Source organism: Passer domesticus, chromosome 2, assembly GCF_036417665.1.
Source record: "Passer domesticus isolate bPasDom1 chromosome 2, bPasDom1.hap1, whole genome shotgun sequence".
Classification (NCBI taxonomy): Eukaryota; Metazoa; Chordata; class Aves; order Passeriformes; family Passeridae; genus Passer; species Passer domesticus.
In genome coordinates, this window is record NC_087475.1 from 66539213 (window position 1) to 66559309 (window position 20097).

The 20097-nt window shown below is 36.0% G+C and overlaps 1 protein-coding gene across 13 annotated transcripts in view; it reads left to right on the plus strand.

The window, feature by feature from the left end:
• The first annotated feature begins 1643 nt into the window (after positions 1-1643).
• The window catches only part of POSTN (periostin), a 30942-nt gene continuing 12488 nt past the window's right edge, over positions 1644-20097 (plus strand). For all 13 annotated transcript variants that reach the window (XM_064408953.1, XM_064408951.1, XM_064408954.1 and 10 more), the window contains exons 1-16: positions 1644-1833; positions 3307-3405; positions 7148-7212; positions 8447-8604; positions 9204-9368; positions 10193-10339; positions 11211-11352; positions 11962-12174; positions 12335-12469; positions 13878-14026; positions 14507-14643; positions 15408-15538; positions 17076-17206; positions 17367-17469; positions 17846-17913; positions 18464-18509. In XM_064408953.1, coding sequence (XP_064265023.1) covers positions 1712-1833; positions 3307-3405; positions 7148-7212; positions 8447-8604; positions 9204-9368; positions 10193-10339; positions 11211-11352; positions 11962-12174; positions 12335-12469; positions 13878-14026; positions 14507-14643; positions 15408-15538; positions 17076-17206; positions 17367-17469; positions 17846-17913; positions 18464-18509 — 2011 coding nt within the window. In that variant the 5' untranslated portion in view covers positions 1644-1711. The remainder of the gene's footprint in view (positions 1834-3306; positions 3406-7147; positions 7213-8446; positions 8605-9203; positions 9369-10192; positions 10340-11210; positions 11353-11961; positions 12175-12334; positions 12470-13877; positions 14027-14506; positions 14644-15407; positions 15539-17075; positions 17207-17366; positions 17470-17845; positions 17914-18463; positions 18510-20097) is intronic.

Consider the following 20097-nt stretch of genomic DNA (forward strand, 5'->3'; position numbering starts at 1 on the left):
GAGATTTGAGGAAGGGTCACTAATCAGAAAACTGGAAAACCGTGTAAAGAAAAATGGTTGCCCTGCTCCAATTGCTCCATTGTTAACTGTGGTGGATAGTTCTGTAAACAAGGACTCAATGCATGCACCAGCATTTATTGCTAGTTTGTTGTTTGGGGGTTTTTTTTGGTGCTACATGGTAAGTGTGTAAGAGAAGAGCATGAGCTGTGCTGAGATCTCAGAGATGAGGGAGGAACTCCTGAGAAGCCAGGTTACTGTGACAGTTCTGGGACTTCCTGAAGTTTTTCAAGTTAATTTTCCAATGTATCTTCTGATTTTTTTCACCTTTAAATTGACAACTGCAAAGACTACTCAACTAAGGCAAATTAGCAGCTTGAAATATCACAGCTAGGCACTTAAGAGGTGATATTTCTCAGGGTATTTCTTGCTGAAAAGTCCAGAAAGAAATAAAAAGCTCTGAGAGGAATAAGAGCACATCACTGATATTCTCTTAAAGCTTGTAATATGAAGTCACAGAGTTGACCCATCACTTCCATCAGTGGATCTGTCAGTGAGGTTTCGGGCATGGAGCTCATACATCAAGAGGTCCTGTCACTTCCGCGAGCTATCCTGTGTGTTTTGCAAGTTGGGTATATAGAGGTCATGATAGAACAGAAGCCCACATACCATTTAACCAAATGGCTCTGCTCTTAATCTTAGAAACCATGAAGTGTTATGCAATCACATCTATATAAATGGCAGAATTTTTTCCTTGACATGAAAATTTCAAACTCCTGGACTGCAGTCAACACACCGCTGCCCCTGGAGCTGTAAGACTATCCCTTCATGGTACACTTGAGTCTGTCACTTCTACCTCAGTTTCCTCAGTTACGGTTCAGAATTAGATTTTCCATTTCCTTTACATTTTCCATTGTACAAGAGGCTTTGAAGGACTGACTAATAAGTCAGTAAGACTAATTAGTCAATAAGAAAGGTACACATGCCAATGTTCAGATACTCTGTGATTTTTATATGATATGTAATCATATATTACATATATACATAAAACTCTGAATGAAAGCATTATGTAACAGTACTTGTTATCGTTAGAAGTAAAATTAATATTTAAATTAATACTGTATTTGATTGAGTGACTACTTCATAATCAGAATATGTGTTAATTGGGCTTTTTTTTCTCAAGACAAAAATTTTATTTCATGTTATTGGCAACTGTATTTGAAAGTTTCATCAACTTCACTAGTTAAACAGCTCATAGCTGATAACTGTGAGGACATGGAAAACAAAAGAAAGCAATGCAGTTCTTATGGGAACAGACAACATCTTCCTCTAGGTTTGAATAAAACCACACGCAGTGATCACGACCTCTGGATGCCTCAGTGCTATAAATACTAAACCATTAGTCAAAGTCTAAACTTCTCAAACTCTCTCTGTTGTTGTGTCAGCAGAATAAAATGTTAAGCCTTCTGTAAAAAGGAAGAAATTAATCAATTGGGGGATTAAAAGCAATTATTTATATGCTTAATTAGGGTACTAATTTAGGTTACTGAAGCTGGCAGCAAAAACTGCTGTTCTAAGGGGGGGTGGTACAAAGTTTCAGGTTGATCCTGTGGTTCCCTCCCACCACCTTCTAGCATGTATATAAATTGTCAGCACTCCAGACCCTTTGCCAGTTCTCTCTTCTAGACTTGCCAGAAGCAACAGAGGACTAAAGATGAAGATCTTTTTCTTATTCACTTTTTTGACTTTTTTGTTGTTTGCTTTTGAACAAGCAGCTGCTTATGCTCACTATGACAAGATTTTAACTCACAGTCGAATAAGGGCACGCGATCAGGGGTAAGTAACTGGCTTTTATTTCTAGTTTAAAAGGAAGCTTGTTAATTTTTATTCTCCCCTTTCTTCTAGCATTGTATTACATGTAATTTCTCACAATGAATTTTTCCTGTCATTCAAGTAGAGTTTTCTTTTTAAATTCATTTTACAATAATTTTTCCTGACTAAAAACCTTTTCATGGGGTTTTAAAAGGAGACAGAATACTGTTAAACTTAATAAAATGGAAAGAACTCTAAATCACCTCTTCTAAATAGATAAAGTGTGATTGAGAACCGCCAAAATTAATTTCAGTTCCTAAGTATTGTAATGGGAGATCAGAAATTTTTAATGTGTTTTCAAACTTTTGCAGAGTTGATAGCTATCCACAGTATTTGCTCTCTTTATTCCATCTTTATGAAAACCATTGACTCTATTTAAATGTTTCCTAATGTGGGAATATATACTGGGGATCCTTTGTAAAACTTCTGTTCCCACTAAAGCAATGCAGCACGCTGCTCAGCAGGGCTTCCAAAGGCAACGCTTACAAACCAGTCTGCTGGGAGACATGGAAATAATTTGAACAGCTGGTGTCAGGGAAACATGTGCCTAAAGATATTTTCCTCTTGTGTTCTTAAGCAAAAAACATTCTGTGAATAAGAATTGTTTACCCTCCTATCTTCCCACTGCCTGCTACACACACACGCTTTTCAAATTTTTTTTAGCTTTTCAAATAAAGAAGCTCGCTGGCTTCCCAGTGATGTAAAGTATATATTCTAACTTCTGAATTGATGAATTTTTTTAATTGCAGAAGTATAAAAATAAGGAGTGAAATGCCTTTGCTCCATGGAATTTGACTGTAAGAAATTCATCTTTGTACACCACCATGCTAAGGAACACTTATTCCTCCTCTGAAATCTGTGACTCCTTTTATTTACATGCCAATTTACCCTTTGGTCCCCAGTAATTCCCAGAATGTTTATTTAGGTGCCTGTGGTACTCAAAATGGTTGGTAGTCAAAATAGCTGACAGATTTACAGAAGACAGGGCTTCCTTCTACATAAAGAACAAGGCACTTTTCTTCCCCATCTCCCCACGACCTCCAGCTGCACAGATGTGTAAGAGACAAAAACTTTAATGAAAAGAGCCTCATGGTGTTCACTGGTCCCCAGTGGCTGGTATTTCACTTCACAGGGGGAAGGGAGTAATGGATATTGAGCCTTGCCTGGGCACAGCTGGTGATGACTGCCCATCAGAGGCACAGTGTCAAACCAGAACACGGGGAAGCTTCTGTCGCTGCAGGGAGGGTGGACTTGCCAAGGAATCCAGCTGGGCAGTCCCAAGAACTTGCACTGTGGCTACTTCAAAACACACCTGTCCTGGGAACTGAAGCCAGATGTTAATTTCTTACTCGACAGGAAAGCTATTTGCTACTATTTAATGTAAAATTTTTCATGTACAAAAACTTGTTTTTAAGATGTTTCTCATTGCACCCATAGCCCAAATGTCTGTGCTCTTCAGCAAGTTATGGGAACAAAAAAGAAATACTTCAGCACTTGCAGAAACTGGTACCAGCAATCCATCTGTGGAAAGAAAGCGTAAGTATGCTCTGCTTCCAAACTACTCTCCTCTGAGATAATAAAATGTACTATTTGAAAACTCCTTTTCTCACAGACAAACTATTTACAGTTTATATTAGAATCTTCTCCTCCAGGTGGCATTGCAATACTGACTTCCCCTTTCCTTCTCTGGGCACAGTGCAAGTCATACAAAATACTTCACCTTTTCAGTAAAGTCTGCTATACTACTGACAACTTTGGCACTAAATTTTATTCTACTGCAGACACATTGGGAAGAAAGGTATTTCCTGAAAATGCTTAGAGAGGAACTTGAATATTCTCACAGGCAGTTTTGGAAAGCAACATACTTCTGTGGTTTCATTCCTAGATAGATGTCATGTCTTCCCATGAAAGAAAGTCTGCTCTCAGAATGAGTCTGAGGGAATTCATTACTTTGCACAGATCCAGAAGCAGTGATAGATAACTTCATGTGTTAGGAAAAATAGTTTGAAGCAATAGGCGATTTAAACTTATTGAACTGAAATCATGTGGAGACTTTGCTCTCCTCATGACTAGAATTTTGAGGAATGTTAGTTGTAAAACATTTCACAAATCCTGTGCAAGGCCTCAAGAAGTCTAATACAGCCAACCAGAGGAAGACATTGAGCGGTGGGGCTGGGTGGGTTTGGTCTTGACAGTGTATACAAAGTTATCACCTGCCCTTCCCCTTCCAATTTAATGCCCCCTACCATGGTACAAGCACCCACAGAGCAGGGCTAGATGAGGAAAAGAATGTGTATGAGAATAAGTTGAGTCATAGAAGTCCTGAGGGTTGTTTAAGGGGTTTTTGGGGTTATAATAAGGCATCTGTTGTAACTTAGTCTTAGCCATTAATGAGTTTTATACTCTGCATACTAAACCCAGAAATACAGACAAGACTAAGAGACTTCTCCAATAAGAATGCTAATCCCATGGACAACAGCTCATCTCATGTCAATATCTCCATGTTAAAAAGGCCTTTCTAGCTTATGTCTGTAAAATGTTAAAAGTTTTTATTGTGTGCAATTCCCATTTACAATGGAAGTGTAACATGCAAATTTCCTAAAATCAGCATTTGTTGGACCAAAAGTCTTTCCACTGTTTCTCAGCAGTATTTTATCTCCATGCCAGCAAGAAGTAGAAACAGATGAGTCACAGAGCTGATTTGAATAAACTGAAAACTGGCTGTATTAGCCAAGAATAACAAGGATTAAGGTAGTGCTGTTCTGTCTTTTTCCTTTGGAATACACTCCTTTGCATGAGGTCAGGACAATGTTGTACTTAAAAGAAAAAAAAAGGCAAAAAAAATCAACAAATAAACAAACAAAAAAACCCAAACCCAAAAAAAGACAAAGAAACAAACCCCATCAAAACCTCAAGAATGCATTATTGGTTTCTTAGCTGAATAATTGCTTTTTTTGTTCTTTTGCCCATAGTCTTATACTAAACTAGTTGGTATGCATATGAGGATAATTTCTGGTCTGGTCTGAGGTGGCATTTGCCCTGTGTGCTCTGCCTACACACAGGTTGTACTGAGGAACAGCATCTTGCACTGAATTTTATCTGGTTCTGACCTTATTGAGGGCTGATGCTCCATACCAACCTCTTTTTTCCCATGCCATTTTTTCTTATATTTTGGGTATAGTTAAAGAACCTGCTAACTTCTACAGAAAACTGTAAGGGAACATGAATAATGTAAGTAGGAACTTGCTAACTGAAAAGAAGCCTGGGCTGTGCATAACAAGATACTTGGTAAAAAGCACTGATCTTGTAATGCTTGGCTGAAGAAGAATTTTCTTCTTACCTATGTTCTTCAGCCAATTTTCTGTCTTCCACTAATTGTATCATTGTTGGATGTAGTATGAGGATTAAACTTGCCATGTCTTACTCTATGCTTATAACTCAGCTGCCTCTTTCCTTTTTCCAAAAAGCTAATTAAACTGCAATCTTTCATAGCTTCTCATGGGATGATAGGGAAATATTTTCTATTCCAGGGGAGAAAAAAATATTTTCTCATGACAAAGCAGTTCACACAGTTAGGAGAACATTTTAATTCCTATTTTGCTACACTTTTTTTTTTTTTAAACAGATAATCAGATTATTTTGTTTTTATTATTAGCTTCTGGCAAGGATGCAAGAAGAACTAAAAGGTTTATCATTAGATTAAAAATCTGTAGCCTCTGCTATCCATGCATTCCCAAGACATAGCCTTTAATTAATTGCTTTAAAGAAAGAGGTGTACTAAAAGAACTATACAAATACTTTCAATATATGGCTTCTCTGTTGAAAATGTGCACATGGCAGAAGGGGGAATATGTCATGTACATATATGCATGTGAAGGAATGGATAAAAAATATTTTCATAGCACAGAGAAATAAAATACTATGTTTAAAAAAGAAATAATTTTCACCACCTCTATCAAATTGCTCTCTTTTATGGAATGATAATCCTCACTTTTCCAATCATGGTGTTTATTATTATTTTTCTTCCAGTCTGCTTTATTTTAAAATCTCTCAAAGTAGTTTGGATGTTAAAGATATTAAGTCAAACTCTTTATTTTGAATAAGCTGTTCATTTTAATGTGGTTGTGATTCACTTTTTGTCAGCTTTAAATTATGAAAAATGAGAAAAATGTACTCAACTTCGACCAAAGATTCTGCAAATTAAAACTGAACTGTAGTGGTTAAAGACCCAGTAAAAAGCTTCAAGGAATGAGTGTTCAGAACTTTTGAACTTCCAACATCAGCCACATCTATAAAAATAAATATATTTTGTAAAGCAGTGATGTCATTATGGTGTACCATATACTGTACAGTGTACCATAATTTGAAAAATGATATCTGAAGTTTAATGTATTAAATTTCTTCCAAGGAGCTAAAATTACTTCAGCGATAACTTTAGTGAATTTTCATTTTCCTGTAAAAGGGGAGGATTTTTCAAACAGGTCAATGGTAGAACTCTTATTTCTGTCTTGTTAATTAAGAAGACATTATATCTTATAAGAAACACAGTGTTAAAATGAACAATATATTTTAGAATTGTCATTTTGCCCTGGTTTGGTGTTATGTGTAGTTTATGTGTATTTGAGAATGAGTATTTTTATATAACATTTCCTGGCCCCTGGCAATGCTTAAGTCTCTTCTGTGATGACAAACTTTTAACACTCTGGGCTTAGTTTCTTATATTCTGGTTTTCATCCCTACTACATTTACCTGTGAATTTTCCCTTGAGTTTATCCATCCAGTTTTTAGTGACTTTCTTCTCTGTAACCAGTTTTATGTCTGTTCTTAATTAGTTCTCTCCCTCATTCCTGAGCTTCTTCAAATTCTTCATTGGAAAACAGAGGCTCTCTTATCCCACTTTTTGTCTCCATACAATGCACAGGACCTTCTCTGAAATACTTGTTAATTCCTATAACCAGTATGTAGGTGACCACATGTAGTCCTGTCACTTTAATTTCTATGCTGTTCTTTTAAATTTGTCTTTTTCCTTTATAACCCTTCGACCAGGATTTTATTTTAATGATGGCAATCATTCTCTAAATTCAGAAACTTTACATTTAGTAATATATGACCAATTTGTAATCAATACAAAAAGGGCTGAATGACAAAAAAAGGATGAAAAGCTGGGGAGTATGTGCTAGCAAAGAAAAATTGATAATAGAAATAAAACTAGACTTGGCTAAAATTAGTTTATTTCTCCTGCATATTATTTAATTGTACTTTTGTCTACATCCTACAGAACTGTCTTATATGAGTGCTGTCCTGGCTATATGAAGATGGATGGTACGAGAGGATGTCCTGCAGGTACAAGCTTATTTTCTTATAAATAAATTGGCATGTGGAAAGAATTACAATTACAGCAGAGATTCAAAGATGGTCATCATGAGAGATAATTACCTCTTTTTAAGAAGTACTGCCTGAGAATGCACAGCTTCATTTGCATGTGGCAAGCACAATTAACAAATAGCTAGCACTGAATTTGATCATAAAGTCTAGGTTGAATTTCCCAGCTCATTCCAGATTCTGTATTGGTGAGAACTGATAGTGCTTCAGTTCCCAAAGCTGCCAAAGAAGAGCTTTAATTCCTAATCCCATCAAGTCTGAGACTAATCTGAAGCATACAGGTGTGGTCAGAAAGCCAGGACCCAGGGTGGATCATATCAAAATTTTGTATTTTCCTTTTACTGAAAAAAACTTGAATCTAATTTACCTGAAGGGTCTTATTGCCTTTATCAGAGAAAGAGTGAAAATGAAGACAGAACTTCTTCATCTTTCCTATTTATGCTATTCGGCTTTGTAAAAATAAAACATCATCAGGAAAGAGTAGTATGAGAAGGAATACATTTCATAGTTTTTGATCCCTATAATTGAGATAATTATTTTATGTTCAATAATGCAGCTTTCAGTTTGTTTAGATAAATTAATCTCCCTTCAGATGCTGACATTAGGATGAGATCAGTCACACACTAGAATCACTTGTTCTTCTCAAGAAGCATAAAAAGATCCAACAACCTTTAGGCTGCATACAAATGTCTCACTTTTCTAGATGCCTAAAATTAGGAGAGATGAATGCTGTTCTCACGTAGCCATGTTTTAGCTGTGAGACTGTGGCCATTCTTACTCTCTGGATGGATCGTATATGCATAAACCAGACACTGGAAGAAGAGTAAGAGGCCTCACAAAAAGAATTCTGGACCATCACGACCAAATAAGACCTACTCCACTGACATTTTTGTAGGATAGCCTTCCTCCTTCATGTTGGGTTGATTCAAAATACACTATCTCTTCTAAAGAAAACTTTACAATATTCAATATTGCTTGATCTAATTTTTCATTAGGAAAATCACAAAAAGCAATAGTAAGCACATCTGCTTAGATGATTTTTTGAATATGTTGACGATGAAATTTTTTATCTAAACATATTGTTTAATTCTGACTTAAACAGTTTCAGAACTATTATGCATCCAAAAGACACAAAGAAAATTTTATTGTGATAAACTCAAGAGTTTACAGTAATCTTTCCTCATGTTTATTTTAGTTGCTCCTATTGACCATGTATATGGTACGCTTGGTATTGTGGGAGCTACCACCACACAGCGCTACTCTGACATGTCAAGGCTGAGAGAAGAGATTGAGGGACGAGGATCTTTCACTTTTTTTGCACCAAGCAATGAAGCCTGGGACCAACTAGATTCAGTAAGTCTGTGTGTCTGTGTGCATGACTTAAACATTTTAGCTGAAGCAGCTAGTGTGGGATAAATTAGATTGGAAACAATGTCAGATTTTAGACATAGAAGGACATAATACAGGTAATAATGAAATAATCTGCATGTTTAATGTACATTTCTGAAGCTAAAGAAGCTGGGTTTACTTTCAGGAGTACTAAGCAACTGTAATTGCTTCTTACTTAAGCACTTGCATGACACATATTAGTATTGTTAATTTCTTTAGCATAGTTTCGGGAAAACTCCTAGGAATTCCAGCAGCTGCATGATGTATGGCTGTACACTGTCAGAAATTCAGGTGTCCTTCTTTTAGTAATGATTTTAGTTGAATAAACATTGAATTAAAGCTCCTCCAATGATTTGATTGTGATGAAGACTCATCTTCCATTTCTGAGCAAATCAGACTTACAGATCATTTAAGTAGAGCCAGATTTATAGGCATCAAAGTCATCTTCCCTAACAGATGCTGAGTATGTTGAAAGCATATACTAAGGTAAACAATACGTCCATCTTTCTGAATGGCAGGATGTTTTTAAGCTTGTAATTAATTAAATTTCTTTTTTTCTTCAGGAAACTCACAGGAATTTGGTTGACAATGTAAATATTGAACTGTATAATTCTCTCCACCACCACATGTTAAACAAGCGCATGTTGACAAAAGATCTGAAGAATGGCATGACTCTGGTGTCCATGTATAATGGCCAGAAATTGTTTGTTAACCACTATCCTAATGGGGTAAGTCTATTCTCTTTTTTCCCCCTAATGTATTTATTTAGATGTTGCCTTTATTTCCTCATATAACAAAGAAAATATATTATCAAAACGTTACCATCCACCAAGGCAGTTGCCACTGACAAAAATAAATGTTCCCTTGAAGAACTTTTGACTGCTGTGTAGACTAATCACTAAGAAAAGATGAGTAAAGATTGTGCTGTTTAGAACTCAATGTGCAAATGAAAATGAAGTTTTGTCATAAAAGACAAAGACTTTTGTGGTCCAAATACATGGTCATAATAAATTTGACAGCAAAATCTACTATTAATTTTTATCATTTTGCTAAATAATATTAAAGCAGACTTTTTATTTGAATATTTGAATTTGAGTGCATAGTAGGAGCATTGAAAGTTGTAAGAAACAAACATCCATTATTTACCTAGGCAAAGAAAAATTATAACTGCTAGAAACCTCCCAGTTAAGTCACTCATCTTTGTTGTCTTAAATGCATCAAAATGTTTATTTGTCTACGGGTTTTATTGCTAAAAAAAAAAGCAATATAATCAACATATTAGCCAGATAAGAAATCAGAATAATTGCAGTAAGAAATTAAAGATGAATATGAAATCAATGTAACCTGAATAAATATTCTGCTATCTTTCCAGAAACTCAGTCAAGCTTTCAAAACTTACAAGGCTTTACTTCAAATTTTGAAAAAGCTAACTGGAATAACAGCAGTGAATACACAATTTACAGTACCTACATTGCCGGTCTGTGAGAGTCAGGTTCCAAGTTTGTGATAAAATTAGTGTTTAATCTTCTACTATTTGGTTCTTCAAATATAGGTTGTTACTGTTAACTGTGCCAGGATCATCCATGGCAACCAAATTGCTACCAATGGTGTTGTCCATGTCATTGATCGTGTTCTGACTTCAGTTGCAAATACCATTCAAGATTTCATTGAATTCGAGGATGATCTTTCTTCATTTAGGGTAAGTGGACAAAAACAAAAACTCTTTTCTGTTTATTTAAGGAGGGGTTTTTTATTCTTTTTTTTGTTTATGATACCTTGAAGTAAGAGGTGTTACCTCAGTAAGAGAGAGAAATAAATTAAGAGCTCCAGGTAACATTGCAAATCTAGCCATTTAAAAAGGCATCATCAATCGGACAGAATGTGTCCCTGTACCTAAAACTTGTCTTCTCTTCAAGCACTGAGAAAATGAAATATGAGCATGAAGTTACAGTCTGGTGCTAGATAAATAAGAACAATTTCAAAATGGATAATAAAAAATGGTAAAGACCCCAAATAAATTTCATAACCTGACTCATAGAGTCAGTAGATGCACATAAGTAGGATTCTTCTTGCACAGACAAAGCATGATTAAAAATTGTCCAAGTTTCCAATTTTTCCATCTTTCGAAAAATGCGTCTGCACAGTGTAATGGGTTTTCATGCTGCATATTTTGAAAAATATGCCATTGGCTTGCAGATAACTGTTGTCCTTTTCCATCTTCCATCTCCTTAATAAATACAAAAAGATATTTTAAATGTAGAGGCATAAATGGGGAGAAGATCCTCTGAATCCCTCAAATCCAGTTCATGATAGTTACAGGCAACCACGATATTTAATATATTTTAAAAAACTTAATATAAAAACGAATACTTTCTGGTTTTCAGTTTAAAAAATATCCCTCTGTCAATTATTTTTTTCATCTTTCTATAACATTCATGATCTAACTTTTTAAAACATTATAATCTCAGTCTAGCATCCAAGTATCTCCAGGCATTAGGTAAAATTAGACAGATAATGTATTTTGGTAATATTTCAAATAATCAGCATTAAAACAAAAAATTATATTTTAGGCTCCTGCCATTACATCAGGTGTCATGGATATTCTTGGAAGACCTGGCCATTACACAATCTTTGCTCCTACTAATGAAGCTTTTGAGAAACTTCCAAGGGGAGTTTTAGAAAGAATCATGGGTGACAAGGTGGCCTCTGAAGGTATGTAAACTTTTTTGCAAATCAGAAATATGTATGAGTGGATCAGGAGGCAGAAAATGCACTACCTTTATAGCTCTGGAATGAAGCACCTCTACTGTCGTGTGTGTAGGAGGAGTTATTTCTCCTGTCTCTAATTTTTCCATTTGCCTAGGAATAGAAGGTAATTGAAAACTTAATCTACAAAACAGTTTAAAGGGACCTGTGAAAATATAAGCACATTGACTTTCTAATAGTGCAGCTGCATAAGTCTGATAGACATTCCCGTTCCTAGAAATTCAGGGCTATCTGAATTTGAAATTCTCTCATACCTTTGCTTAGCTTATGGAGTTTTGTACTCATAGGTCTTTTTGGATCATATCATATGCAGTGACCAGCAGATTGTAGCATAACCAATACATTTTTAATAATGTAAGGGGTGCCAAATAGTTTTGATCATAAATGTGATTTAGAGGCCTAGAGTATCATTACATTTAAATAAAGCATCTGTGAGTGAAATTAATTAAAAATAGTGTAGCTGGGATAATTCACTCCACACTTATGTAAATTATACATATATGTGTATGTGTCTGAACACCTACATCTATTAAATTCCCATTCTTTTCTCTGCAGCTCTTGTGAAATTCCATATACTAAACACTCTGCAGTGCTCTGAAGCCATCACAGGTGGAGCTGTCTATGAAACCTTGGAAGGAAACACTGTTGAAGTTGGTTGTGATGGTGAAAGTCTGACTGTGAATGGAGTGAAAATGGTGAAACGCAAAGATATTGTTAGAAGCAATGGCGTTATCCACCTCATTGATCAAGTGCTAATTCCTGATTCTGGTCAGTGATGTATATGAAAAACTTGTTGCACTGAAGATGTTTTCAATAATCTTACCCAAATTCCCTCAGATATATAGTTCTGGAAAAGCATGGAGAATCCAAATCAGGTATAAGAAAATATTGTGTGTTAAAATACCTTTTCTTAATTCTTTATTTGCAGCCAAACAAGTCATTGAGCTTGGAGGTGCTCAGCAGACTACATTTACGGACCTGGTGGCACAGCTAGGTCTAGCATCATCTCTAAGGCCAGAAGGCCAATACACTCTCCTGGCACCTGTGAATGGTGCTTTCTCAGGTTAGTAGCCCTACAAGATTGTCAAAATAAACAAGTATATATGCTACCCTGACAGTGTTCCAAATAACTCCCAGTACTTGTTCTATGTCTCACTGCAAGATCATCACAGAGAAATAGAATTGCTTCATCCTTTCAAATTACATACCTTGTAGAAATGCAAAACAAGCCTAACAACCAGGCTGCACAGATTGTTTTCAGTCACATCATTTGCTAGTGGAAATAGTAGTACTAAAATAAGATACAAAATATGTGCAGAAAGATTGTAGGAATAGATATTAATAAACTGCTAGTTTTCTTAGTCTTACATTACTTCCATTAGATTCAAAATCTATTTATTCTCAGAAAATGTATGCAGTAGTTTAATTCCACCAACAGCTAAGTACGACACATCCTCTTGATCACTCTCCTCTTTCTCCCACTCTGGGATGGGGAGGAGAATCAGAGAAAAAAAATTAATAAAACCTCATAGGCTTAGATAAGAACAATTTGGTAACTTTAACAAAGTAAAATAATAATACTAATATGACTAATAGTAAAATAATAATAATAGTAATAGTAATAATTTTTAAAATTATAATTAAAACCTAAAAGAAACAGGTGATGCATGATAGAATTACCCTGACCTATGCCCAGCCACTGACTGGCACCTCCCAGCCAGGTTCCCCCAGTTTATATATTGTGCACAGCATTCTATGGTATGGAATATCCCTCTGGCAAGTTTGGATCACTTGTCCTGGACATGATTCTTCCAGCCTCTCATGCACCTGGCCACTCACAGAACATGAGACACTGAGATGTCCCTGGCTTAAGGTGAGCACTGCTCAGCAGCAACCAAAATATCAGTATGTTATCAACATTATACTCATACTAAACCCAAAACAGCACGGTGGGACCTGCTAGGGGGAAATTTGACTCTATCCCAGTTAAACCCAGGAAATACAAGAAAGTTATCATTTCTCAGTACATCAAGACAGAGAGAAACTGATATAAATATACCGCAAAACAGTTGTTTGTATATTTGCAGAGGTGACCGCATGGATATCTTGTCTTTTCTCAAAGAATTGGAGTGTAGTCCCACTACTAAGGAAACAAATTTGATAGATTTCAGGTGCACATGTTGAAAGTACTAGTTCTAATACAAAATATAGCAGTAATTCAGAGGATGGAGCAGGCCCACCTATAAATCATCAGACATATTAGTTATAGTAATTAATCATGGCTGTGTCAAAAGTTCTTGACTGAATTTGAGGAATGGTCAAAACAATTTATCTTCTGTATACACAGACCTGTCCATGCTTTAACTCAAGCATTTCAAAGAAAGATTCAGTATTTCCAGATTCTTTTAACTATACTTAATAAAAATTCACTATATAATTTACTCTACATTAATATCTAATTTGCTTTGTAGATGACACTTTAAGGCTGGATCAACGTCTCCTTAAAACAATCCTGCAGAATCACATTATAAAAGTGAAAGTTGGGCTCAATGAACTGTACAATGGACAAGAGCTGGAAACAATTGGAGGAAAACTACTCAGAGTCTTCGTGTATCGCACAGTAAGTGAATGAGTCTTTCTAAAAATAAGCATCCAACTATGAAAACAGAAGTTAATAAAAGGCAAAGCTGAATGAAACCCCCAACATTTACCATTATGATTATCTAGCAAAAAAATCCTTCAAGTTTTAAGACAGCAAAAAATTAACATTGATCTTTCTCAATCCAAGCTTTGTTTGAATGAAGAACTCTTTGGGAAAATACAACAGAATTTCAAAGTGGGTGCTTAGTTGCTTACAAATTTTTGAACCTCATTTTTAACACTAATTAAGAATAATCTCAAGGGAAAAACACACACACACAAAAATCAACTTTTAAAATATTTGCACCCTGCTATTTTATTATAGGTTTTGCTATTTCTGCTTACTCAAGCAATGTCAAATTTCCTGGCAAGAACAAAAAATTTGACTGTAGGAAAGATATATGGCTGTTATTTTTAACAGTGTGTAAAAAGCTACTACATTTGTTTCTCTTTCAATAAGGCTGTATGTATTGAAAATTCATGCATGGTCAGAGGAAGCAAAGAAGGAAGAAATGGTTTCATTCACATCTTCAGACAGATCATCAATCCAGCAGAAAAGACTTTGCATGAAATGCTGAGAAATGATAAGCGTTTTAGGTGAGTAGCAATACCGACAGAACTGAGATTTTCCTGCAGAGGTATATAGGGCACAGCTGGTCTGAGAAAAAGTTTTGGACTGTGAGCATGTGAGTTGTTGGAGTTTTGAGAGCAGGGATGGCAGAGAAGGGTTTATTAACTACACAAATAACATAAAAGGAAAAAAAAGTGGGAGAAGAAAAATGTTCTCCAGCTGTATGCTGAAAAGGCTTCCACACTTTATGCTAGAATGCTTTTTTATGGCACAAAAGGTTGTAAGACATGAGAATGAGAGCAGTAAAAGGACAGAAGGAATTGAGTGATACATCCAGAGCTGTAAATATAATGGACTCTGGAGTTTTAATTAATGAGTGATACAATTCCATATGGGTGCAGCAGGATTGCTTACCTTTCCAGTACTTATTTCTGTCCCCTTCCTGCAAGTATCTCAATACTCCTAGAGCAAGAACAATTCTTTGCTTCCTCCTTTTATCTGTATGATCTGCAAGGGTTTGATCCCAGTTGCCAATATATTTTGCCAATATATATTTTTTCAAGTAGTTTTCCCTCTGTCTGCTACTTTTAAGAATGCCTTTTCCCGTTTTCTTTTCTTTTTCTTTTTTTTTTCTCATTTTCCTCTTCCACTATCTTTATTTCTGGGAAACAGTGAAAGTGTTTGAAAAATGAAACTATCAGCAGTAAAAATGGGGGAACTAAGTACCTGGACTCAATTATACCACATTTCAACAAAATGCATTTGTGGTTTGTCTGTTTGCTGTAAACAGCATTTTCCTCAGTCTGGTGAAAGCTGCAGATTTGGATGATGTTCTGTCACGGCCTGGACAGTGGACCCTCTTTGTCCCAACTAATGATGCCTTTAAAGGTTTGACTGACGATGACAAGGACATACTGATAAGTAAGTAACCAAAAAAACCCTGGAACTATGAGCAAATTAAAAATGGTTGGAAGGGAGACTAATGCACCTCTCACCCAAAAGCTGTCTGCTGAAGCAGTTTACCTTTTTCATAGAGCAGGTCATAGGAATCCCCTTAATTATTTCCTTCTTAGGCATAGAGAAAATGACTTTTTGGAAAAATCTCCAACCTTATTTTTAAGTTTAAATTTCGCTTCTTAATATCTTATTCCATAGTGTTGCTTCCTTCCATTATTTTTGTCTTCAATTCAGAACTTGAAGTTGTCCAAGGCCAATGCCATATCGGACTAATTCTGTAGTTAACAAGACAATTTTATTTGCCCTTCTGCATTTCCAGGGGCTTTATGCACCATTTTTTTCTATCATTGTGACTGAGTTACTTAATGGTTTCCTTGGCCCTCATAATTTTATTTTTTTACAGCAGATTTTTTTGTGCCAGATTGTTTTCTAGAATTCTTGTTTTGGTTTTCTAAGTTATTATGTTGATTTCTCCATAGAGATTAAACTTTAAAGTATATAGCCCTTTAACCAATATAAAGAAATACTTTTTTTATCTATAAGAAAGATACAAACCAAGGATTATTTCAACCCGTAACTATAATGGCATAGTTACAAACATAGTCTGATAGTTTGTGCAAAAATTTTTGGAGTGGCCATGTTTAGGTTTTTTACGGAACTTAATGCTACTTATTAATGGTCCAGTTACAAAATATCAGTGCTAATTTTACTAGGAAGCAGAAGATAATTAATTGCATTTCAGTAGTGAAGTAAACTGCAATACTGTAAGTGATCAGAGCAAAACATGGGGAAAAACCAGAAAATTTTCACTGAAAGAGATATCAGGAAAAGAGTATGACCAGACAAGATTCCCACTGCAGTTTCATCAACACTGGAACTCCTAATACCAACTAGTATCAGCATGTAATTGTAGTATTGATGGTCAATATTCCTTGTAATGGCAAACAGATGTGTTTTAAAGTTTCTCTGCTTGATACCCTGTCTCCTGGGCATGTTATAGTCGTTCTGCAGCCCATCCTATGAATCTCAACCTCCATAGACCAAGACAGCCTTATCAGGATATTAACTTGAGCTAAAGAATACTTTTTTTTTTTTTAAAGACAGTCTTGAAAATATTGGATTTGTTTTTTTCTTGTCATCCCACATAGGAATGTCAAACTTTGAAATATGAAAATCTTCCCTAAAATAGGGTGGTTTCCCCTTGCCTGACTTCTCCAAGCTGCTTCTGTTCTCTGTAAGAACAGACAAAGTCAGCACTTCTAATTGCTCCATTGACCCCTTTTATGCTCTTTTGTAGAAGATTTCTCACAGGATCTTTGTGATTATGTTCTGAGTATCTTTTTGTCATATTGTTGGGCTTTTTCCCATGTATGAGTTCATGGTATTTTCATGCATATTATGATGTGTCGTTCTAGCTCAAGTCTATGTGAATCCTTAGTATTCTTACAAAGAACAATCCCCTATCATTTAATTTTATTCCTACTTTTTTATTTTTACATAGGAGACAAAAATGCTCTCAGGAATATTCTTCTTTACCACTTGACACAAGGAGTTTTCATCGGAAGTGGCTTTGAGCCTGGTGTAACAAATATTCTTAAAACCATCCAAGGAGGCAAACTCTACTTGAAAACAGTTAAGTATAGAAAATGTCTCGCTGCTACAGCCTTTTAACAGAGATTTGGTATTCCATGTCTATCCACATTATAAAATGGCATATATTTCTCCAAATGTTATAATAGGGTTTGAGTTCATTTTCTAATGTCTCTGATAACTTGGGTTCTTTTTGATCCAGGTGAATGATACTCTTCTAGTTAATGAACTGAAATCACGAGAATCTGATCTCATGGCAACAAATGGTGTTATTCATGTCATTGACAAACTCCTATATCCAGCAGGTGAGTATTATTTCATGAAATTTGTACCCACTCTTTTAAATTTGTTTACATGCTTTGTAATTGCAATAACTTTAAAAAGGTAATCAATTTAAAGATACAATTACTATGTGGAATTTGAAACAGAAAATTTACCTCAATGCTCATTTTGTGGAAGAGCCTTGCTTGAAACCTTGGCAAGATTTTGAAATTTTATGAAAGTAAAGTATATGAAAGACAAGACTAGTCAAAGACTACATTTTCTTCTGATATGGAATAATATATACCGAGTACACACCTGTGTGAGTGTTTGAGAATGATTGCATCTCCTGATCATTGTAAATCCAAGCAAAAAGCACACAGGTGTATATTTCTTCTTACATGCCTCTTCTTTTGTCAGAGCTGCCTGTTGGAAATGATCAGCTGCTCACCATACTGAAGAAGTTGATTAAATACATTCAAATTAAGGTATTCTTTCAGTAATTATCTCTCTGTCTTTCTGGCAGGATCTGTGAAAATGAACACATTATAAGTCATAAGTGATTCTCTGGTCCTTTCTTTCTTCAGCAGACAACACATTCAATAGCTCCCAGTTACTCAAATATAATAATGAATGACACCCTGAATTCAACAGTTATGTTTTTCAGTGCCAAATAATGTAGTATATTTGCATTTGGATAACTTCAGTTTGAATTGGCCCAAATCTGCTCTTTAGTTCACTTTATCACTCTTGGAAAAAAAATCACTTTTTTGAAAAAAACAAAAAATACTGAGTGACTGAAGTCTTACGCTATTAAAACCAGTAGCATTAAGAACCTGTGAAGAAAAGTAGGCATCCTTGTCCATCTCAGCTATCCTCTTGAGACCGCATTCTCCCTCAACAATGAACAAAATAACCTATAAAAATAGCATCACCTAACTTTTAGGACAATGAAGAAGTGAATCCTACTCACTGGAAACTATAAGGCAAGTGTTACTTTTAAAAAATTTTAAATTAATTGCTTTTCTGTTTTTATAGTTTGTTCGTGACAGTACCTTCAAAGAGATTCCACTGACATTTTACAGTAAGTTCATTTTAAATACTTCCAGTTGGGTTGGATATTACTTTTTAAGTGGTGCCAATTCCAGTTTGGAATTGTACATCGCTTTTTCAATAAAGAAGAAAGCAATTTCTGGGAAAGTAACATGTGCCAATGAAGAAAAGGAAGATAAAGATGCAAACTACAATGTTTCTGGCTGCTGTGCTACTGTATTTTTTCCTTTCCAGATGTGTGACTGGAAAGAAACCCTGAAGTAAGCTGTTTAAACTCTTGGGGTAGACAAGATACATACGGAAAAGATTGTTTTTCAGCTTTTAGCCAAGGTTCAGTGCTTGGTGCATAACAAAGTTAGATCTCTCTCTAAGTACATTGTACTGTACTCTGCAAGATGTAGTATTGTCTGTGTGCAGAGATATTTTTTTTTCCATAAATATTTCCAGAGGGACAGAGTGTATCTCTTGACCCTGTTTCCCATATGCGCAAATATGAGGCTTGAATGGGAGACAGTTGTTCAGAATATTTTCTCTTTAGGGAGTACATGTTAAAAAAAAAAAACCTTTTAGCTCTCTTGCAGCCTTTCTCAGGGTGTGCATTTAATTTCTGATTATAGAGTATGTGTTGAAACAAGCTGCTAAAAAACAGAGTTCCTGCTGTAACCTTGTGAGGCAAGATGAATTTAGACAAATTATTAAATTCTGATGGAGTCCTACCCATATTTCACAGTATAAAGTGAAACCATCCCATCAGACTTTTTAAAACTGGGAATGGACGTACTGAAGTTAAAAAACCCTTGAAACAAAAAATGGAGTAATTCACCTTGATGACAAGTTGAATATGAGTCAACACTGCCCCAGCAGCCAAAGTTGCCAATTCTGTCCTGAGGTGCATCAGGCACAGCATGGCCAGCTGGGCAAGGGAGGGGAATTGTCCTGCTCTGCTCTGCACTGGGGTGGCCTCACCTCGAATGCTGGGAGCAGTTTTGGGAGCCAGTTTTGGGCCCATTGTCCAGAAGAGGATGATCAAGATGGTGAAAGGTCTTGAGATGAAGACTTTTGAGGAGCTGATGAAGTCACTTGGCTTGTTCATTTTGGATAAGAGAAGGCAGAGGGGTGACCTCATTGCTGAGCAGTGACCTTATCTCAACTCATGCCTTCCCCAAGATGGGCAGTGGAGGGGGTGTGCTGGTCTGCTTTATGGTGACGAGTGACAGGACATGAGGAAATAGAATGAAGCTGCTTTGGGAAAGTTCAGGTGGGACATTAGAAAAAGGTTCTTTACCTAGAGGGTGGTCAGTCAATGGAACATGATCCTCAGGAAAGTGGTGACAGCACAAAGCCTGATAGAGTTCAAGGAGCTTCTGGACAGCACCCTTGGTCATATGGCTTAGTCTTCCTTCTCCTTTGAGAAGAAGGAAGTTGGAATTGATGATTCCTATGCATCTCTTCCAACCTGAGATATTCCATGATTCTACCACCCATGGCCAGTGAGAGTAGCACAGGAAGCAGTGCCTGAGGTCCACATTCACGTCTCTCTCAGCTAGAGAGGTGAATGTGGACATCTAGAAAGCTGTAGCTGTAGATTCAGTTGAGTGAAAGCCTGGGAAGTCTGAAAC